Source organism: Pseudorca crassidens, chromosome 1 (genome assembly GCF_039906515.1).
Source record: "Pseudorca crassidens isolate mPseCra1 chromosome 1, mPseCra1.hap1, whole genome shotgun sequence".
Lineage (NCBI taxonomy): Eukaryota > Metazoa > Chordata > Mammalia > Artiodactyla > Delphinidae > Pseudorca > Pseudorca crassidens.
The window spans coordinates 183,510,367-183,534,572 of record NC_090296.1 but is presented as its reverse complement, the minus strand read 5'-3'; the positions used below and the strand labels follow the sequence as shown (position 1 = coordinate 183,534,572).

Genomic DNA, 24,206 nt, shown 5'->3' with positions numbered 1-24,206 from the left:
AAGATGAATAGAGTGTTTCATATCCCTAGCACTGTCCTCCAAAAGCTAAAAGACTCAAGCAGAAGCTGATTCAGTAACACTTAACTTTCTTTTTGCCCTTGCTCTAGGTTCAACCACTTCACAAAGCCTCCATTTCCCCTTTGCCCTCTCATCTTCTATTGAATCACAAGAAAATAAAGAAGAAAGATAATTAATGCTTTTTCCTTTCCATTTCTCCTCCTCCTGCCCTAAAAATAGCTTTCCTGCCACTACCCAGATCCAAATTACTCACCTTCGGCACAAGCACCAGGTTTATACTTACTTGTTAGGGCGGTTGCCATGACTACACTGGAGGTACCCAGCAAGAAGCGAGAGGTCTGACTCATAAAATCTAGTGCAGCTTGGTAAATTTGGGGCGTGGTCAGAATCTTTTGGAAATAAGAGAATTGACTTGAAGGAATTAAATAAATGGGCTTCGTAGATGGAGTCCTATCGATTTGGCCACTCCCAACCTCATGTTACTTACTGAGGAGAACGGTTTACTGTCAGTTCTCCTGAGGGCTTGGCTCTCTGATTGACAAGCAGGAAGGTGTGGCAAAAAATAAATCCTATGCATTTATTACAATTTGTTAGACACCTGTGAGAGCCTTGTGCTATGGCATCCCTGGTGAGAGAGTCGGAACTGGTGCAAGGGCCCTCTTACATAGACAGGGAACGTGAAAAACAGAGGGGTTAGGGAACTTGCTCCCCACGCTGAGAGTGCAAGGCTCACCAAGGGAAGCATGTCTAGGACCAGTCACCTTGCTAAGAAAGAACTTGCATTATATCCCAGTAAGCACCTATCACACATAAGAGATAAATAACCAGAAGAAACCAAAGAGAGACATTTCCTGGCATACTTAGATTCTGAAAATACGGAAAGAAAACACATCTAAGCTTATATTCCTAATTCCAATGTCCGGAACTCTGAATTTTGGAGATAATAAATGACATTGTACATGACCTTAAAACAGCATAGAAAATCCCACATTTCTATAAACTTTGTGAGTGTTGGTAGTTACTAGTTGGTCATTTGACTGAGTTAGTCAAAGCCAGGCATGCATAGACTTCAGCGAGCACCCATGAAAATAGTTTAATTCCCCTTTCCTCTCTCACCTTCTAAGGCAAGATGTTAGTAATTTTGTTAGTTAGTAATTTTGACTGAAAGTCTCTATCCACAGCTGTAGAAAACATTGGTTCAAGAATAAATTTACAAAATAAGCTATGATGTTAATCCTGTTTCACCAAGAATCAGATGTATTCCTAAATTGTGCTTTTGCTCTTCACAATCATGTAAAATACTCTAGAAGAGAGAAACTGAGGCAATTTATGTTGGGACCTCTGTCTTCTGTGTATACAAATCTGTTATCTTTCTGCCTTATCTGTTCTTTATTTACTTTTTCCCCTATGTTTCCCTCTTCTTGGTTTTCTAACTTTTTCTCTCCTAGAAAATATCTTAGTAAGAAGTCCTTAGCAGTACCCATGGATGGAGTTCTTATGGAGACATTCTGGACATAACAGCAGTTGACTCTTTGAAATTCAGAAGAAATTTTGCAAATATAGAAAATGAGGATAAAGTATTGAATAACTATCAATTTAAAACATTAGTTTTAATTTGTGAAACATAAAAAAAATATTTAAATGCAACTTTCATCCTCTAAAATGCAGCAGCCCCCCATATTTACCACACGAACGTTTCATTTTCAAACAATATTCATAAATAAGTTAATTGTGCTATTATGATTTAAAACAACATTGGTGGGAAATCAAAACCCTCAAACCATGGCAGAAATAATACATAACTATATGGACATTAAAAGTTCAGTGAGTTTTACAGAAAAACAGTGTCATAAGTAAAAAGCATTACTAAGAAGGAGCACATACCATACAGAATAAAAACTTTTTTTAAGTCAAGCTACTTGGGAAAATTCTCTCTCTAATAACAACTCAATATACTTATACCTCAGCTCTGCACTGCTTTGGAAAAATTACTTCTTCAGATTTATTTACATTGTATCAGGTAATGTAAACATGATAGAGGATGGAAAGACTTTATGCAACAAAGAAGAAAGGGCACTACTTATGGTATACATTATTAAGAATGCACAACTTTGAAAAGATATCCATTAAAAGCCTATTTGAGGGCTTCCCTGGTGGCGCAGTGGTTGAGAATCTGCCTGCCAATGCAGGGGAGACAGGTTCGAGCCCTGGTCTGGGAAGATCCCACATGCCACGGAGCAACTGGGCCCATGAGCCACAATTACTGAGCCTGCATGTCTGGAGCCTGTGCTCCGCAACAAGAGAGGCCACGATAGTGAGAGGCCTGCGCACCGCAATGAAGAGTGGCCCCCACTTGCTGCAACTAGAGATGGCCCTCACACAGAAACGAAGACCCAACACAGCCATAAATAAATAAATTTTTTTTAAAAAAAAGCCTGTTTGAAAGTTTCAATCTATGGCCTTCTTTTAAATTTGTAACATATTAAGCTACCTTCAAATTCACCTTGCTCAACCTAGAGAAGAGCTTCTAACAACTTGGGTTTTGAAGGTCATCTCTAAGCTCTAGATTTCAGTACACTTGAAGTCAGCCTGCATGTTATTTATTAAAGATATTATGCTGTGATGTACACAGGTGGAAAAATGAGGCAGTTAAATGGTCAAAGTTCAAGTAGGTAGAACAAAAGAGAAATCGAGAGAGCAAGGATATTGGGGGCTGCAACTGTCAGGAAACTTTTATGAAGGAGCAGGGGTGGGATATGGGTGAATTTAGCTGCACTCTGAAAAATAATCCCAGCGTTTAAACCTGCTGCTATATGCCTGTGGTTATTTTAGAGGCTTCAAACTAAAGCATCATAAGATGCCTTAAATCCCATTTTCTTTCAGTAAGACATAAGTTACACTTAGAGAGTACCAAATTTTCAAAATAACTTTGTGGAGTCCTACCCCAAATCTGAAATTTCAAAGTAAATGTAGCATCTGAAGATATCTGTAAATATTATCATTTATCCTCCCTGAAAATTTTCAATGTCCTACCGCAAGTGGTCTCCAATGTGGAGCACGGCAGACCATCCATTAGGGTGTCTTGTTCCTTTTCATTTCTATCTTGTTTCTCTTTTATAATGTATACACTAACAGTACAGGCAAATAAGATATAAATAAGCAATGTGGAATACAAATCACTAGCATTTGTTGAGAGTTTACTATGTGCCAGGCCCTCTGCTAATCACTTTATGTGAATTAATTCATTTAATCCTCAAAGTCATCCTATGAGGTAGGGGTTGTTATTATTCCCATTTTATAAATGAGAAAAGTAAGGCACAGAGGTCTAACTGTCTGAGTCTACAGTTAGTAAGTGGTGGAGCCAGAATAGATGGATAGATACATAAGGATTTTTTTTTAAAAAAAAACGAAAAACAGAAAGAAACACAAATTCTAATATTGGTCATTTTGGACCACTGAGTAATGGGCAAGGTTTTTCCTCTGTGTACTGCTGTGTATTTTCTAAAATATCTATAGTAGGGATTGCTTTTATAACTTGGAAGAAATAAGGAAAAGCGCAAAATATTAAAATACTGTAATTTAGTGAGAAAAGGTAAAAAAACAAAAAGAGACAATACTGAGAAACAAGGTAGAAACTTACGTAAGCTAGAAAATAAAGAATGAGCATGACATATTCTGTCATAATGCACACAAAAACTGTAATCTTGGTCAAATAAATACAAACAAACCATTAAAAAAACAAAAACAACAAAAAACCCCACCATCTGTGAAAGTATGCTTTGGAAAATAATTAAATTACTTTGAAAAAGATCTGATATTTAGAGAAGGATTCGATAGCTGATGTTATTATTTGGTACATCTAATCAAAAATGGTTTAATGCACATTTTCTTTTAAATTGTGAGGGGAAAGGGAAAGAGATCAGTGCCTATTCTATGCAGCTGAGGAAAATTATTTGCTTTGTAAGAATTCCAGGCAGGTTTCTACAATTAAACTGGTGGCAGTAATCATGTTGTTATTAGTGTAATTGCTTTCTGACATCTGTTTCCCTGTCATAATCAGTTCTTTGATAATAGCGATGACATGGATGGTATATATCTAATAAGTAATGCTCAGTGCTTCACCAAAATAAAAATGAAATTGTATACCAATTATATGTGCTCCTCACAAAATTCTCTTCAGCCATATGATATTATATATGTGATATATGGTATATTATGAGGATAGGGCAACTCTTTCTCAAAGTAATTTATTTTCAATAATTTTATGATGCCATATAAATGATAAGGTCCTTTATGAAAGAGCAAGGAATAAAATGTATATATTGTTGCTCAAGGCATAATGAAGTGCAATTTGTCAATAAATTGTGTTTATCTTTATTATCAAAGTTAACTATTCAGGGAACTCGGTCTTGGACCTGTGAACTTGCTAAGTTATAGTGTTAAATTTAGCTTAATAACTATATAATAGAAAGAATATTCTAGGTCTGATCCTGCCTCTATGACTAGCGTTGGGACCTCTGAAAGTCATCTCAACTTCCTGCGTTTGTTTTCAGTTATTTCTCTCTAACAGGAATCATTTTGAAAAAACTCTACGGCCTGATCTACTCAAACCCTATGAAATTTTAGACTTTTTGAAGATCTGAATGACTGTTTTTAAGCAAATGGAAGCAGACTGGTTCAAGCTGTTATCATAAAATACTAATACATACTTAACCTTAACTTGTGACAAAAAAGTAAATGGATATATGTCCAAAGTCTACATTCGGAAGAGCACACTAATTTACGTGAATATCTGTAACATCTACCATTTGTGGCAAATTTCTATCCCCCAGACTGGGTTCTAAGAATGTTCCATACTTTAAATTTTAATCTTCACAAATATCTTGAGGTGAGCACTATCACTGCAATTTTACAGATGAGAAAAGCAAGGAACTGAGGGTGAAGCAATGTTACCAAAATCACAGGATTAGTAAATTATGGGACTGGGAATTAAATGCAGGCCAGATCTTTCAGGCCCCTGTGAGCTGAGTCTAGACTTTTCTACTTTGTTTCTAAGTTGAAGGTAGCAGATCTTAAGCACTGGTTATGAGGAGATTTAGCTTAAATTTACAACATCAGGAGTCATCAGAATTCACTAGTGATCTCCACAATCCAGTTTGCATTTGTCACCACTTTTCTAATCAACGAACAGATTGTAAAAATCAGCAATTACATCATATTAACTTATCCTAGGATCCCAATTACAAAATGACCTTGAATATAAATTCCAATTAAGTATAATTCAAATGGAGCTATTTGAACAAGCTGTGATTGTATACATCTTAACACTGGAAATCCAAAACAGAACAATGATAACAAAATTTTGTCACCAGCGTTAAATGCAGCATGTAGATAGCTGAATTATGTAGTTAATGGTTAAAAAAAAAAACCTCCTAGAGTAATTGAAGGCTTTTGTATTTTCTAGAGTCATCTGCATTTTGCTCTCCATTCTGGATATGAAGAATCACTGAAGGAAACGAGTAAATTTACAGTGTAAAAAATGCACATAAAAGATAAATACGTTTTTACCAATTTTTAAAAATACTAAGCCAAAGACAATCAGTATCCTTAGTGAATAATAATCTTAATTGATGTCATAAGTAAACCTCTTTATTGGAAAAGGCTTACTTGGAACAAAAAATATCTACGCTCCTGAGTAAAAGGTTATAAAGTAAATGGTATAAGCTATTGGTTTTATAATACTAATATAGTAAAAATTAGATAAAGTTCACCTAAGGATATATGAAATCAAGAAAATTATAATTTCTCGACTATGATCAAGAACACAAATTTACACAAATAATTGGAACAGGTTAGAGAGAAAGTTCACTAATAACTGTCCGTGGCACAGCAGAAAGAAGACCAAGTTTGAACTTTGGAATCATAGTTTCATTACCTATTCTCACTATCTGTGTCATCTTAGACAAGTCTCTTCATCTCCTGGACCTTCTATTCCCTTACTGGGAAGAAGTTCATAGCAGCATTATTTACAATAGCTAAAACATGGAAGTAGCCCAAATGTCCATCAATGGGTGAACGGATATGCAAAATCGGAATTTCATATGATAGAATATTATTCAGCATTAAAAAGGAAGGGAATTCTGACACGTGCTACAGTACAAATGAGCCTTGAGGAAGTCATGCAAAGTGAAATAAGCCTGTCACAAAAGATAAAGACAAATCTGTATAATTCCACTTATATGAAGTACTCAGGATAGTCAGAACCATAGAGACGGAAAGTAGAATGGTGGTCTGGGGGTGGAAAATCAGTAGTTAATGTTTAATGGGTACAGAGTTTCAGTTTAACAAGATGAAAGGAATTACGGAGATGGATGGTGGTGATCACATTATAAATGTATTTAATACCCCTGGACTGTACACTTAAAATGGTTAAGATGGTAAATTTTATGTCATGTGTATTTTACCACAATTTTAAAATTTAGGGGAAAATATCGATGTGGGTGTGACGATTAAATGAAATATTATATGGTAAAATTCTTCTTAGGGTTAAAGTGCCACGTAAGTGTGTAGTGGCCCTTTGGTTTGCCTACCCAAACCATCCTCTCTTCTCCTTCCCGAAATGGAGCTGCCCCTAATCCCAGTCTGGCTCCATCTGCATTGCAAGAAGAGAGATCGTTCCTAAAATGAAAAGTGGTTGAGAACCTGCAGTGTGCCAAGCCCTGAGCTAAGGATCCAGCAACAAACAGTGGACCAGGTCCCTGCCATCTAATGGCAACAGAGAGAACATTATGTGGAAAAGATAAAGAAACAAATGTTTTAATGGAGGAAAAATAAAAAGGTAATTTCAGAGAGTGGCCACTGTCTGCTGGGTGGTCTGCAAGACCACTATTAAAAGATGACATGTGAACTGAGACCTGAGTAACAAAAAGGAAACAGGAGGACCTGCATGGGAAGCATATCCTGCATGAGAGGAAGTGAATAATAAACACTGTGGTTTGTGATGAGATCAAACAGGTAGGCGGAGCAGGGCTTGGGATGTGTTGCTCACACAGGGCCTTGTGGGCCATGGGAAAGAGACTGGATTGTACACTTACTTCAATGGAAAGTCATTGGAAGGCTTTAAACAAGGGAGCGCTGTGATTTCATTCATATTATACAAAGGTAAAGTTTAACGGAACCCGGCCTCCTGGCCACGGTGCCATGGCCCTGAGGTGGTCGAGGAAGTCCTTTGACAGGACTTTTAAACTCCAGACTGGGAATATATCAGGCTAAGCCCTTCCGGAGTGGTCCACAGTGGCTGAGGCCTGAAGATGCGACTCACTGTGTGTCCTGCCATGTGGACCAGGCAAGCAGAGGAAGTCTGACTAGAAAGGCAGAGACAAGCTAGATTTCATTTGCTGATAAGAGTCCTAACTTTATTAAATTAGATGCTATTATTGTTGTTATTATTATTGTAGTTGTGGGTTATATCAAAAGCTAGTAGTCTTTAAAAAAAAGCTAGTGGTCTGCATACATTATTCGTTTAAATCTTCCAATAACCCTTTGGTGCATTATTGAAAGAAACTAAGAAGAACAATGAAGCTGGTGCTCAATTGACAGCCCAAGAAATGGTGGGGCTGAGTTGAGATCCATATCTGACTCCCTCATCCTGGCTACCAATCAGCACCACTCATGGGTTCCACTTGTGACCCAGACCCAGCACGTGGTGGGAGGGGACACCTCTGCCCACTACAGGAGTGCCCACAGGCAGAACAGGAGAAAGAACCAGCAGCGGGCAAACCAAAGTCAGCTCTGCAGTTCACTCTTTCCAAACTGCTATTGTTGAAAACGGAAGAATATAGAGTCCCTTAACCTCCAGGGTTAGGGAAAAGTATATCAGTTCACAAGTACTGACTCGGCTGGATGCCTGCGTCCCTCCTTGCAAAATGGTGAGCAAACGCCAGAGAAACAAGACTTAGGCAGCAATTATTAAGTGAAATGTACAACTGATCAGCAGATTAACAGGTGCGCCCAATACATATGCAGGAACTCAGAAAAAGGGCAAGGGACTGTGACAAGACCTCACAGAGGACCCTCTGGTAGTGATGGAAGCTGCGAGTTGAGTTGTTTTATATCAGTCTAATATTTCAATCTTTGCTCTATAGGATTAAATAATTGACTTAAGGTCATTTGAGCTTACACTTCTCAAAACTGTTTCAAAACCTCCATTAAGTTAAGGAGGCTAACAAGCTGATTTGTCTTTTTTATTTGGATTTAAATATACTTGATTACAAATTTAAAATGCTGTATTTATTATTACGTGTTAGAAAACACTACAGAGCCAAAGTTAACAAAAAATACGTAAAATATCAAAAATTTGTGCTGTTTTAATTATTTTATAGATTAACAAAGCATTACATCACCTATTCTAGACACGCAAGTGGGCATTTGATTATATGAGCGAACACTGTAACAGCAGACATGTATTAAAATGGTGCCCTAAGCACTATGCCCTACACACGCACAGAGACATCGTATATTGGTTTGGTCCTCAGAGCCCACCCACCTCTCTTTAGCAATTCTCTCTCAGGCCCCCTTTGGCATTCCTGTATCTCTGCCTCTGTAACCCCTACACCTTTACATACACACACAGACACACACACACACACACACACACAGGCATGCACATGCCCACACACACTCTTAATGACTTCTTGCTGTTGTTGGTCTAACCAGGGGCCTGCCTGTCTGGTCTGTTTGAACCTGGACACTGTCTCTTTACCACCTCTGTTCCACAAGGTTTCAAACAGAAAGACCGTCGGTGACCATTGCTCCTCCTTTTAATACTGATAGTTTCCAAGACACATGACCTCAACCCAAAACATGACTCTCTGAAGTCAACGGCCACTGACACACTAGTGTAGGCGACAGTAGTATAGGAACAAGGAGTTGTTCCACGGCTCTCAAATAGCACCATGAGTGTGTCCACTTCTTCCGCCCATGCATGTAGGGCTGTCCTGACAAAAACACCAAAGGCCTCCATGTAGTTCTGTGGAAAAATGCTAAATAGAACTGCTCAGGGAACTCTGAATATTTAAAGGGTTTTATTCATTTCTTATTTTGACATTTCTTATCTTCCATTCACTGATGAAATCTTAGGATAGCTGTCAGGCTCTTACACATATATTGCTTACCTTTTCAGATAAATTCACTAAGACACACGTAGCATTTTGGGTCTCTTCATAAATAGAACGTCGCAGTCCAAAAAAGTTAACTGGTCACTCATCCAAGGGAGTTGTGTGATCTTATACAGCAGTTTATTTATCCCTAGAAGCAAGTATGTTAATAAGGTCAAGGAATTATTTTCTTGCTTCAAAGTAGATGACACAGTAGAATTTTATTTCGGGTCCTCGGCCCAGGCCGAGAAAAGAAAACTGTTTCTGGGAGCTTCATCTCACTTTACACAACATGAGTTTGGTAAAAATAAATCCTTTGGGTGTTCTTTTAATGTACGTTTTATTGGAATGATGTTATTCAAATCCAAAGCCTCCCCTAGGCTACGGCTGAGCGAAAGGGAGGACTGAGAAAAAGAGCAGTGCTTTGTATTCCAGGACCTAGCCCTGCAGGTCGAAGCCCGTTCGAGGGGCCTCTACATGCCATCTGAGGCTCACGTGGCCATCAAAAGTGCTAACTGGCCTTAATTCTTCCTACACCTGCAACAGTACCACTGTGTGTGATTATTACTGTACCAAAGATGACATGGTTTTATCTCAGGCAGTTGGAAACACGGGTACCTCGGTAGTTAGTATCTTAAATTAGTGCTGAAAGCCTCCTCAGTCTGCTCACCATTCTGCGGAGAACTCCTTCCCTGGCTCTGCCCTACTTTTTTCCCCTTGTTTACAGTCTTCCCTCAACCTACTGCTTCCACACTTCCTTATATTTCTGTGGCAACCCCACCAAACCTGCAGAGAACAGAAATTTGTCACTGCAGATAAGTAATTCTGCTCCCTTATTACAGATGAAGAAATGGAGGCTCCAGGAGTTAATATTTTCGTACAAGGCCACTCAACTGGTGAACGGTGAGCCAAGGTTTGGACCCAAGCCACGGCTGTCTGGCATCAGAAGCTTCCTTTAACAACCGTAAGGCAATCAGATGCTGTCTCCCTGAGAGAGCCTTCCCCCAAGCCCACCCCTGCCAGACCCTTGCCGTAGTTCTCCTACTAGCCTCCTGCTATGTCCATGTCCGTGTTTCCCTGTAGATCACATCACTTAAGAATAGAAACCATTTTTTACTTTTATCTAAAACAGTGAATTATGAAATTAAACCGATTGGACAAAAATATCTTCCAACTAAAATTATCCCATTGGAGGAACAGCTGAACTAATATGAAAACTACTAGGCGAACAGAACTTTATAAATGGATTTCAATCATATCATGGAAATGTCATATATTTTAAGCATGCATCACACATAAATGTGTAACATATGGCAGTCCCCAACTTACAGGTAAGAATGTGAGATAGAATGGCTAGGTTTCCAATTAACCTACACAAGCCTATTTCACTTCTAATAAAGACATTGGTTTATTCCTCCATTCACTTTTTTAAAAATTGATTACTTATTGAATAAGTGAATAGATAGAGGAATGAGCCAATGAATTTTAAAATTAGAAGTAAAACAGACTTTGCGGGCCTTTATTCAATAAGTAAGTCAACCAAGTTTAAATTGAGAAGCTACTATATGCTTGGTGTTATGCTGAAATATAATCTTACCATTCTTGTTTTCTTTTTAAATTTTTAATGATCTGGAAAATCCCAATAAAAAAGTATTAAGTAAATAAAATGGGACTTTCCTGGTGGCACAGTGGTTAAGAATCTGCCTGCCAATGCAGGGGACGCGGGTTCAATCCCTGGTCTGGGAAGATCCCACATGCTGTGGAGCAACTAAGCCTGCACGCCACAACTAGTGAGCCTGCACTCTAGAGCCCGCGAGCCACAACTACTGAGCCCGCGTGCCACAACTACTGAAGCCCACGTGCCTAGAGACTGTGCTCTGCAACAAGAGAAGCCATCGCAACGAAAAGCCCGCACACCGCAACGAAGAGTAGCCCCTGCTTGTCTCAACTAGAGAAAGCCCGCATGCAGCAACGAAGACCCAATGCAGCCATAAATAAATAAATTTTTTAAAAAATAAAAATAAAATGAATAATTGGCCATGGATCAACTATTTTCTGCTTAACACTTTTTTGCCTCTTAATCCTGGGTACAGATTAATGGGCTGACAAAAGCTATGACATGTTAAGGTTTTCTCCTTTCTACTTCCTGGAATGTATATCTAGATCCATAAGGAAAATAAAATAATAGGAACTGCAGGGAAAATAAAAGGAAGACACCAAATTAAACATGAAGAAAGAGTAGAAAAATAAGACCCAGATAAGAGAATTTAATTTGTAAAATGAGAAAGGGACAAAAAATTAGTTAAGAAAACCAACAGGGAAAAATCGATTGCAGTCGCAACTTCTGACTCATCTGATAAATCTCACCTAATGTCTAAGCACTGAATTATTTCAACGGTCACTGAAAGGACACCTCCCAAATGAACTTACTTAAAAATTTCATTTAACAAATACTTATCGAGTACCTTCTGTATTCCAAACACTCTGAAAGGTGCTAAGAAAACAAAAAAGTACAACAAACTGGGTTCCTGCACTCACAGAGTTTACAATCTAGTAGGAGAAATAGTCCTTAATCAAATAATTATTCACATAAAAATATAATTGAAAACTGTGACAATATAATTGAAAACAAGACTCTTTCAGTGGCAAGTAATACATCTCAACTAAAAACAGTAATTTTCTGCTTTATGCTATCAGAAAGTCTAAGACTATCTGTAGATGGCTTTAAATGTATATCTTCCCAACGCAGCAACCCCCAGAATAATTTTTTTAAAAAGACCCTCTCTCTTCTAGAATGTGTAGATAACATTTAGGCAAGAATTAATTGGCCTGAGGTCCAAGATGAAAGGTTATTATGAGTATCCACCTTTGGGACACATGCTGAACTGTCTGGAGAAGCATGACATTATGATAAAAGGCCCAGGTGAACAACATAGAGTCAGACAGATGACATTCCTAAATGATGGTGAGGTGCTGTTTCTAAAAGACTGAACATTCCCAAATAATGAGAAGGTACTGTTACCAGAAGAAGGGGGTAAGAGATACTGAGCAGATGACACTATTAGATGTTCACTCCATAAAATTAATGTGGAATATAGGAAGAGCTTGGGAGAGTGTTTCTAGAGAAGCAATAAATAAAAAGGCAAGGTGAGAAAAATGTGCTTGGAGAGTAACAAATACAAGTCGTTGAGTATATGAAAAATTCTGACTAAAACTTCAGCAAGTAGGTCATGTTCAAGACCTCAGAAAGACTTAACTCACATCAATGGGTTAACTCACATTCTGGGTACAGATTAATGACCTGACAAAAGCTATGATGTATGCAGTATTAAGAGACATTTAAGACTCTTTCGCTGAAAAAATGTTTCAAAGGCCGCCCAGTGGTTTGTATCTGGAACTCTTGTAAGTATCTAATTTCAGGGAACATTTCCCAGTTTGCATCTTTAGCTTTGAAATACCTGGAAAGCTGTTCATGCAAATTTCATAGTTCAGTCTCTAATTTCTATTTCATTCATTGTTTATCCATACATCTTTTTTGTAACTATGGAATTCTCTCCAAGGAAACAAATGAATGTATTTTAATACTTTACCAGACAATTCAAGTTTTTGGATTATAAATCATTAAAGTATCCCTTTCTCTGTCCTTCCCAGCTTACTGTGTGACTTGATCATTCTTAAACCACCATTTGTAAATGAATTCTCAGTTCTTCACAAACGCATGTGACAAATTCCCTTACTCTGAAGTCACTCAGTCTCTGGTTTCTCTACACATTTTAATTATGGGCATTTAAATCTCAGGTATCATGTTAAAGAAATTATGACTGAGAAATTCTGCCCAAAGAAATATGTAGAAATAAGGTACAAACAAAACTCTTTGCCTGAGTGATAAATCTGAACAAACGTAGTACCATCATACCAAGTGGAACACTGACCAGATTCCTCCATTCTACGATTTTTCAAAGAGGGCTCCCTGTATTTGGAGCTAGTGATGCAGTGGTGATCAGTCCCATACAGCCTATTGTCCTGGGCAGCTCACAGTCCAGTGCAGGCAGGGCTGTTACACCACTGACGGTAAGTGACAGGATGAAGAGGTGTAGAGTGCACTTTGGCAAGGTACTCATCTCAGACGTGGACCTGGCAGAGAAACACTGAGAAATGATTCAATAATGCTGAAAATCAAGATGAAGCTGAGACCTGAAGGACAAATAGCCAAGAAGAGGAGGAAAGGGTGCTCCAAGAGGAGGGAATGGCAGGTGCAGTTTCTTGGGGAAAGAGAGTATGGGAAACTTGGGAGAGTATAATGGAGGAAGTGATGCATTTGAACCTGGACAGGTAAGCCAGGACCAGGTTACTGAGGGCTTTGACCTCTAGGGCGAGACCCTTAGGAAGACAGGAAGGTATTTTCAGCAGAGGAGTGACACAGATCTTCATTTCAGAAAGATCTTTCAGGCCATGGAATGAAGAAGGGATTCCAGCAGGACTATGTTGGAGGGAAGGTGGGAAGCTGTTGAAATGAACTAGGCTAGAAATGATGGTGCCTGCCAGAGCGAGGATAAGGGAACTGGGGATACAGAAAGGCAGTCTCAAGTCAGACATCAGGTCTTGGTTTCAGAAAAATCAGCTTCTTATTGGCTGTGCCTATTTTACAAACGGCTCTTCTAAAAACAGCTTGACAAAACTGAGATTGCACAAATCTGGCTTCCTGCGGAAAGCTGTTTTGCAATGTCCAGACAATGAGACTATCATCTGCAAATGACTTTGAATCATGCTTGTTTTTAAAAATATCTGAAATGAACACAGATGTTAAAAAAGATAACGAAGGTTAAATAACAAAGAAATGAAACAGCCTGCCTGGCTTGTCCATTTACTCCTGATTAAAAACTATCCAAATCAGTATGCATGAGTTCAGAGCAATGGCCACTTATAAACTGTGCTGAGACAGAGATGAAGTTAGGAATTTCAAATCAAGCAAATTATAAACCTTTAATTTATAAATGCCTACAGTCTAAATAAAATCATAAATCTATTACCTTTAAATGGTAGCAATTTGTAAAGTGTACTCTCGTTCAATGTAGATCGGCCATGGAATTGATATTAATTAGCTAAAGAGCAAACACGAAGGAGAATCCTAAATCCAGACGATTTCACCATTCTCATCAGAGCTGATTCTTATGAAGCAGCAAATTTAAAGTCTTGCTTTATACTGCTATGCTGGTCCAGAGATAGGTTACTAGAATGACCCTGTAAAACTGTCATTTCCATGTTTATTTACCTAGCAACCACCTGTCATTTGTGGTAGTTTCTAAGAAGTTAGGAATTAACATTCTTTTCCTTAGTTGAGTTGTTCATTTTAATTAACCTATCGTTTTCCCCTCGTATTGCCTAAGAAACAATTAGATGTATGGTTAGTATCATGATGTGATCAGGAAAACAGCACTAGCACTCAACATCATTTCAATGAAAAAAGGTCACTTGCCAAAAAACCGCTATTAACAATTTGTTATGAAGCGCAGTGGTACTTGTTCTGGCTTTTAGCTGTTGTAGAAAAGAAATTACATCATCTCCAAGTTGTTTAAAAATTGAAATCTTTACCAAATGACCCTGAGATATAATGTGATTTCAATGGAAAGTTCAACAGAGTTTTTAGCGAAACCTGAAAAGTTTATTCTAAAATAGATACGGAAAAGCAAAGAGCCTTGTAGAACAGCCAAGACACTTCTGAAGATCAAGAAGAAGGAGGACAGCTTTGTCCCACCAGACATAAAGACTTGTTATAAGCTAAAGTAATTAAGACTGTGATATCTGCGCAGGGATAATTATCAGGGTCCCACACGCCTTTATCTTTGAAGTACTTTATCTCGGAAGATCTACCAGGGCTTATCCCAGGTTTTATATTTTAAAGCAGAACGTTCACAGCCCCAATAACCCATGAATTCTACCTCTAAATAGAAGTCCCGCATATGAACATGAAGAGATGCATGCAAGGATATTTACAGCACCAATGTTCAAAACGGCACTGACAGGCGAGGGAAATGAAGAGGTACAAACTTCCAGTTAACAAAATGAATGGGTCACAGGGATGAAATGTACAGTTTGGGGAATATAGTCAATAATAATGTAACATCTTTGTATGGTGACAAAGGTGGTTAAAAGGTACAAATTCCAGTTGTAAGATAAATAAGTAGTAGGGATGTAATATACAACATGATAAACGTAATTAACATTACTGTGCATTATATGTGAAAGTTCTTAAGAGAGTAAATCATGAGTTCTCATCACAAGGAAAAAGTTTTTTTCTTTGTCTTTTATTTTGTATCTATATGAGATGATGGATGTTCTCCAAACTTACCGTGGTCATCATTTCATGATGTATGGAAGTCAACTCATTATGCTATACACCTTAAACTTACACTGTGTTGTATATCAATTATATCTCAATAAAATGGGAGTAAAAATAACATGCCACTATTCCATTAAAAAAAAAGTACTGATTTTTTTGTTGATGGAATATTGGATAAACCAATTGTGGAAAAATAACTGGAAGACTGGATAAATCAATTGTGGGATAAATCGACTGGGAAAATTAAGAGCAACACAATTACATGTAATACATGTGTACAAAATAATAAGTGACAATTTAGCCTCAATCAAAATTGTTTCACAACATATTTATAAATATTTTGCAAGTCTTGCCATATTTACAAATATTACTATAATATTCTGATACAGGAAATATTTTTACACATACTTCATATCAAACTAAAAGCTTTCATAAAATCCATTTAATTTGAATAAAAGAATTAAGCATTTAGAAAACTATGCAAAATTTTAAAATTCAAATTATAAAACAGATAAGATATATTATGCAAGATATACAATATCCTATGATGTTATATCGCATATGAAAATAAAACATTGAGCAACATCTTTATAATACAGCAAGAACACTTTCAAACTAAAATGTGAAATGGCATTTTTTTAACCTTACAAGTCAACTTTATTTTTATGGGGCATTCAGAGCCTTCAAATAGGTGTTAAAATATTCTTTAAACTTTTGCCGTGTGACAAAAACTCAAATGACCCTCTCTATTCCCTCTCCAAACAAACAAGAACCAAAGAACAAAAATGCAAATACACAGCAATATGCCTTTTAGTTCAATTCTTGTTTCTTGGAATACAGAAAATTGTAAATAATTGAAACTAAAATAGATTCAAAATATGTAGATTACCAATTAGTGACATAAAGTTAGGACAAGTTGATTGTCTACTAAAAGGACTAAATTACCAAAAAAAAAAAAAAGTAATTATAGGTGTATATTCCCAGGAAATATAAATACTAAAAAGTCACAATTAAAATAGCTAATATCAGTAAACTATACTTCACTTAATATAAATAAATAGCTAATATCAGATGATATAATTCTTGAAAGAAGTATGCATATGTAGTCACTAGAGCTAATTTTAAACATAGAACTATAGCCTAGCAAAATAATTGAGAGGTTTTTTTAATCAAAAGTTCAGAACAGGATTCATTTAAATATCAGGAACCCATGTGCACTTAAAATATGAGTTAGTATAGCAAAAATTACTTCATATATACTTTTTCATGAATATTTTGCAATGCAGATTACACTGATGTAATTTCTTCATAGATCCTTTTTCAATGTATTGAAGGAAATGGATAACAAAAGGAGAAGGGGAGGGGGCAACCAAAAGAAGTCAGATACTGCTATGCCGGCAGTAAGGTCAATGGGCTCTTTTAAACAAACAAACAAAAATATACCAATTGAATAATCAGGTTCATGGGGTCAGTGGTAGCTGCAGTCTAAGTTGTATCTTGGAGAGAATTATGCAAATATGTATGTTAATGTATACAGACTTAGCATGAGCTATACCCTAAATGCACCTACAGGACTACTTTACATCTTGAAAATCATTATTACTTATGAATTCCACATTGCAAAATGATAAATTCTGCCTGTCTTACTTCCCTTTTAGGGTTTAGGGAAATAAATATTTTATTGGGTCCAAATTACAGTTTCAGAGAGAAAAAGTTGGGAGCTACTGCTACAAACAGATACATATAAACACAGAGGATATTATTACTATCTAAAAAACATCATTGCATGTTGAATGCTCCATACTCCAACTGGACCAAAGAACACATTATCCTCATCTAAATAAACCAGGGTGTACCTACCAAGCAGCAAGCTGAGAGAGAATTTATCAGTTTTATGTAGACTTCTCCTACCACTGAACACTCCAATATGTAGAAAATGTAGAAAACTGAATATGCAGAAAATGTAGAATATGTAGAAAATTGGCTTTTAAATATTCTGATTCTTATGCAGTTTATCTGCAGGGCAAATTCTCATTAGTCTCTCTATATAGTCTCATAGCCTCAATCAGCTAAGCAGGATGAGACCTTGAGTAATATGTATTCTAGGGAAATTTTCCAGTTAATGAGTGAAAAATAATAGGTGGAGGAAGAGAGGGGAACTAAGTCATAAGATTCCAGAAAAGTAAAATGAAGTCATTCTGCATCCCTGCCTCTGTGACCCTCTCTTGACAAAATCACTGGCCACTTTCTACTATAACGCCTGAGGCAGGAACAGTGAGGACAGCTGATTTTAATTTGGAAGGGAAAGGAGAGTTACTATTGCTTAGATGTGTTTGGCTGGCCTCTGGAGGAAGGGATTACAAGTCTGTATTTCAAGGAAGGTCACACCGTTTCTGACCCCATGTTCAGATCTACAGTTTTTAACAGGCTCCTGACAAGACCTCTAATTCTATTTAAATACTCATATCTGTACCATCAATCCATATCTTACCACCTTTTTAATTAAAGAAGGCAAGATAAAAACAAGCCAAAGAAAAAATATGCAATGGGTTCAAAGTCTGGTTACAATACAATGTAGAATACTTTATATTCTATTCTCTCCTCAGATATTATTCTGTTCATTTGGCCAGGCAATATATGACACAATAAATTGTGGGAGGAACTGTCTTAGTAAAAGCATTACTACTTAGCCTGTCATTCTGCAGCAACTTCCTCAGTTGAACAGAATCATTGTCTGGAGGATAGTGAGGGAAGACATCCTGTGTGAACCTCAGTGAAGAAGAAAGACTTCTCAGAGTGGAATACTGGGAAGAGATAAAGCTCTGCAAAATATAAATATGTGCTCAGAATGAAGGCAAAGGACTGGAGTTAGTCAGATTCAAAGAAAGCAGAAAAGCAACTTTGTAATATACAACCTTAGGTATTATGGTGACTGCTTTTTATTTACTTATTTCCCATCTCTACAACAAATACAAGATTTTAAGGGAGAAAAGCTGGACAAAGCTAAATGAGAGTAGGAGAGATAAGATGAAGACCCAGGTAAACCAGTACAAAAAATGCAGGCCAGAAGGTTTATATACTTGTTGGATGTGGGCTTTCAAAAAAACCACATTTTTTAAAAGCAATGTTTCTGGTCACTATTTATAATGTCCAGAAGATGCAAACAAACCAGTGCAGAAGAAGATCAGCTATATCTGTTATTAAGACACAAGATCTTTCTCTCTGTGTCTGTCTGTCTCTCTCTGTTACTTGGGGAGCAGATACTGTGCAATGCATTGCACCATACCACCTCCCCCAATAACAGCCACCATAACAAGTTTTAGGAGACTATATTTTTAAAGCCACCTTCAGTGCTGGTTAATGGCATGCGGCCTAAGCACAATTCAGTTCAAAAGTAATTTCACAAAGAACTAAACTTATTTAGTAGTGTTCGTCTCCACTGAAAATAGAGCACCACCACTATATATACATATTATGTACACATACACACATATACATATATATACACACACTGTACTTTAAGGTATTAGATTAAGTACTTCTGGTTTCTGAAAATACAGTCAGAAGCCAGAAGTATAGCAGAATGGCGGAATGAACTTTTTGAAAGTTCTATTAACAGAAGGTTTAAGGTAAATATCACCCAGCAGAACCATTATGACAGGCCTCTGGATCCTATTCTCTCATTTCAAACTATTGTTCTCTGAAGCCCACTGTATTTTCATTGCCATCTTACTTATGGAAGAAAGTCATAAATAGAGCAAGAAGTATGAAAGTCTCCCAAGGTGACAGTCTAGTCAACAGTCCAGCTTGCACTGTAATTCCAGTCGGTTCAGTCAGTGCGACAACTATTTATTGCATGCCTGTGTGGTAGATGCCACAGGGGATTCACAAGTGAATGACAGCAGAGCCTGATATGTTCTAAAAGAATATATGAAAAAGAGATGCCAAAATGAGAAGGAAACAAACTCCTACGATACCAAGCAGAGTCCAACCAGTGCCTTAAAAAAGGCCTAGAGTTCTCGGAGGGTTCTGAGACACCTCATCCTTTTGTGAACCGTGTCACTGGAGATAAGTTTGTAAGAAAAAGTAGAAGGTGGATGGGTGGAGATGGGTTAGGGAAGGAAGGGCAGGAGGCGTGGCATGGAGGTGGTAGCGCCTGGTCACACTCTGGGAACATCAAGAAGCCTCATTTGGCAAGACTGTTAAAAACACGCAGGGGAGGGGGAGGTGGGAAGGCAGTCTGAGGCCTCACGGTAATGGCCATGGTGAAGAGACTGTACTGAATGTAGTGGGGAACCAACTCGAGGCTTTAGATCTCATGGTCACAGTTGACCAATTCATTCATCTTCATAAATATACTGTTTCTACAATAGGAGATACCTTTTAGGAAGCAAAAAACTGAAACCAAAACTATTGAAAAGAATCCATAGTATCTACATCTCTGCATGAAGGTATGTGATTCTTGCAGAGATGAAATCTGTGGGGAGGAAATCAGTATTTTCCATTCCTGTTTTACTCAGGCACATTCTCCTTGATAAGAACCTGCTTCCAAAGATCAAACTTAAGAAATGCACCAATTGTCCTAACTGTAATAATCCCAAATCTCTCTGCAAACAACCATGAATTTCAAACCTTATTTCTGAATTAAGTGTTCTAGATCACAGTTATGTCCCATTCCAAACTTACCCAACCTCAGGCTTCAACTTCTATCTATCCTCTGAAGGAAAGAGACTCTCACATTTTATATTTCAAAAATTTCTGTATGCAGTCAAGAGTCATTGATTTTTAAAAACCTGTGATTTTCTAATAATCTGGCCCATGTCCGTTTTATAGAGATATTTGCTTGAATTAACCCTCTGTCTTAATCTTTTGCTCCAGGTATGTCTGCATATAGTTAGAAATTTTGTACTAGTGACAGTATGTCTCAACAGAGATACTCTTATAGCAAACTCCACAAATTAGTAATATTTCAAACTAAGTTTTTTAACTCTAATGAAAGCAGAAAATAATAGGAAAATATCCAACTAGAAAAACAACTAAATGTAAACGATCTGCTAAAAATAAACTACTTGTTTCCAGAACACGGCAATATTAGAAAGTTTAAAAAGTGAAAATGCCTTGGGGTCCTAAACTATTATTGCTCTCTCTATAGTGGTAACGAACTTCCTTGTTGCATTAAATCACATTTAAGAGCAATAATCAGGCCAAAATATAACTACATATTTTAGGCCTTTTTTCCTGATTTAAATTTTAGAATTCTACAAGATATGACTGCATCTTTCTCCTTTGACATTGTTACTAAACTGTTTTTCAATCAGTTCAGGATATAAAGATGAATGTGTAACAATATGGAAATGATTTGAGATTTATAAAATTTAACATTATTCTAAGCTTATTTTTCTCTAAACATTGGTTGAGGTATACTATTTAGTGTGGGCAAATACTTTTCAGATATACATAGAATACATTCAATCCTAAAAGAAAATTCACTATATAATGAACTTTTAATCACAAGAGAGATAATTTTAAAGTATATTCTTGAAAATTCCACAACGTGTTAATAATTGCCAACAGTGATGCGGAAGAGAGTACTTGGGGTTTTCCACTGTACTTATCACACCACACGAATGTATTCAAGGTGTAAGTCTACATGTAGGGAGTACTATATAAATATTAAATGAATAAATATTTAATTTCAACGAAAATGGGAAATATAATAAACTCTCATTGTTTTAAATTGCCACTCATTTACGAATGTTAAGTTGAAATATCAAAAAATACTGCACATAGGAAAGAAAATATTGAGGATCACTCATCTCAGGTTTGGGAGAGAATGGGAAGGAAATTAGTGGTTTCTCTGCCCTCTGGTGGCAACAAAGTGAACTGCAGCATTTCTAAAGGAATGCATAAAAAATGTCCTTTATGAAATCAGACTCCCCTGCCCCCAACCCCCGCCAAAATGTCTGTAAAAAAATCCTGATTGCTACATGCCGAATTCCAAGACTGTCGGACTTTTAAAAAATTTCTTGTATTGAACTTTTTAGCTAGACTATTTTACAAAGGAAACTATATTTTTGCTTCCATTTCATTGCTGTATTTTAGGTATTACAGTAGCCTAACCATTTAATTCCAAGATTATTTAATAAAATTAATGCAGACTGATAACCAGGAAAGAAGTTACTTCATTTTGTAATAAATCTCAAAAAATTTGCTGAGAAGTATAAAACTATTCCTTTTTTACTCAATCCTGTAAAGATGTGGGCTTCTAGAGTAGTTTTCCACCAGAAGTACTGGTTTATAATACCTGCAGCTCTATGTTGAACAATTTACGTATTTCATATTCCCCAGATCAAAGGCTTTTAATTATCTGTTCAGTTTCAGAGTGGAGTAAATTTTATCCTCAATTTGAGAACTCAGAATAGTAAACTTATTGTATGTATTGTTCTTTTCTCAGTAACATATTATTAATGAAAAAAGTTCAGGAAAAAAATAAACATTTGCTGACCTTTTATTTTTTTACTGTAAATGCATTATTTACTCCCAGTGCCGAAGAGGTTTTCAAATAAACAACTTGGGATGCATTTTTGGCACACGCACCTCTCTAACCTCCTTTGGAAAGAAGTAAATTGCTTTCTTTAAGCATTTATTTATTTCATGAAGATGCCCATGAAAACTACTGTTGCACTTCTTAAAATAAATGTGCAGCTTCCCAGACGAGTAAAAGTCTTTTTGTTTACCAATGAAATGTAGCAGAGAAATACACAGAAGGTATGATCTATTGATATAAATAATACCTAGTCAAGAACAACCTATGTCCATCTATGCAGAACCCATTATATGTGATAAAGACAAATCAACATCCAGGAAACTTGCGTTTTATTCACAGCTTTCAAAGTGTTGTCATCTTGTTGCCCTCCCCCCGTCCCCCACCACACACACACCCTCCAATCATAAATTGGAGCAGAGTCAGAATCTGTGTTTTCTCCATAAGAATTTACACCAGGGGCAGACACAGTGTTTCGGCTGTCTCAGCTCGGTAACATTTCATTCAAGGACTTCCCTTCTAGATTCACCTCACCTGGAATCCCCAGGTGCTCTCCCTAGCCTTCCATCTGCGACTGGCAGGTTTGACATTTGCGGACGCCAGTAGATTTCCTGAGGAACCACTTACCGTTTCCCCTCCTCAGGATTAAAACAGAACAAAACAAAACCTTGATTAGCCTCATCAGCAAGGTTTTATTTCCTTTATTCTTTTCCCTGTAAGTGTCTTTGCTCATTCATCGCCTCTCGAAGTCTATCCATTTCTTCCCAGGGGGCAGAAATGGGGAGCAGGCGCCCGGTTCACAGTGGGCAGGGTGCGGAAGGCAGCTGGACCTCCGGCTCAGCAGCGCCTCGCCAGGAGGAGCCGGCGCGCCCAGGGCGGCGTCGCCGGCTCCGCGCTCGCCCCGCGGGGCGCGGCTCCGGAGGGACGCGCACCTGGCTGGAGCAGCCACCCCTGGGAACGTGCGGGGCCGGGGCTCCGCGTGGGGGCAATATCAGGCCACTCGGAGGTGGCCCTGCACGTTCAGGCCTGTCTGCGAAGCCGGCCGGCGGAGGACAATGGAGCCAGTGGTTGGTCTCCAGAGGGGCGCCCGCCCCACCTCTGCCACCTCCTTCCTTCCTCTGCGTCCCGCCGCACCCACCCCGCCCCACTTCCAGCGCCCGCTCAGCCCCAGACAGCAAGAGGGAGCAGAGGTGGGGATCGCCTGGGGGGAGGAAGGTGCGGCCCCAGGGAATTTTCTCCAGTAGAGGGGAGCTCTGCAATCTCCGGCTGCCACCACGTCCACCCCCTACCGCCCCCTTCGCGCACTCCCTTAGTTTACCCCAGCAGCAGAGAAGGAGGAGGGGCCGGGGAGGACACAGCCCAGGCTGCCAGCTCCTGGGCGAGGTATCAGCGTAAGGTTTGCTCTAACCCCAGAGCCCTCTCTGGGCGCGTCCGGGGAGTCAGTACCACTCCCTGCCAGCCGCTCAGGTGAAGCAAGCGGTAAATCCTTAAGATAACCCCCAGTCCCTACCACCCTACTCATCCAGCCAACATTCTTCTGCCCATTTGAGAAGACCAAGTTTAGTCGAAATGCAATTGCAATAACTTTGCCAAGGGCATAGGTGGGGAGGGAGTGGGTTAACAACGGGGTGCCAGAGAGGTCTTCAGCTGGGCACAAAAGCAAGAAGCGAAAGTGGATCTTACCATTGACTTGGTTTCCAGGCTTCCCTTCAGCGAACTGAAACCGGTCCATTAAAAAGTGGCAAAGTAACACAACTCCTGCAGCAGCCAGGTCGGCCCTCGGGAACCTCGCCATGCCGCTGCTGCGACCTCCCTCCCCTTCCCCGCCAGTACTTCTCCGGCACCCTGTGCCCCGGGGCTCCCGCTGGGAATGGGGACAACGGGGCCGAACGCTGAGGACTGGTCTCGGCGGGATGCAGAGGCCTTTGTAAATTTCTCTGGGACTTCACACCCGGGAACCGGGAAGAGGAAGAAGGGCGAGGGGAGCGCAGTCCTCTCCGGACCTCCAGGTCTCTCTTCACAACTTGCCACGACACTCGCAGCCCTCACCCCAGACACACAACAATTGCGGAGACGAAAGGCCACTTGAGCTGGGGCTGGCAAACTCTCCCTTCCGCACAAGCAGCGCCACCCCGGTGCCCGTAGACGG

The 24,206-nt window shown here is 38.6% G+C and overlaps 1 protein-coding gene across 3 annotated transcripts in view; it reads right to left on the bottom strand.

Annotated features, from left to right (window-relative positions):
* The window catches only part of PLXDC2 (plexin domain containing 2), a 410,586-nt gene extending 386,711 nt beyond the window's left edge, over positions 1-23,875 (bottom strand). For all 3 annotated transcript variants that reach the window (XM_067702751.1, XM_067702757.1, XM_067702766.1), the window contains exon 1: positions 23,741-23,875. In XM_067702751.1, the coding sequence (XP_067558852.1) occupies positions 23,741-23,852 (112 nt within the window). In that variant the 5' untranslated portion in view covers positions 23,853-23,875. The remainder of the gene's footprint in view (positions 1-23,740) is intronic.
* Positions 23,876-24,206: the final 331 nt, after the last annotated feature.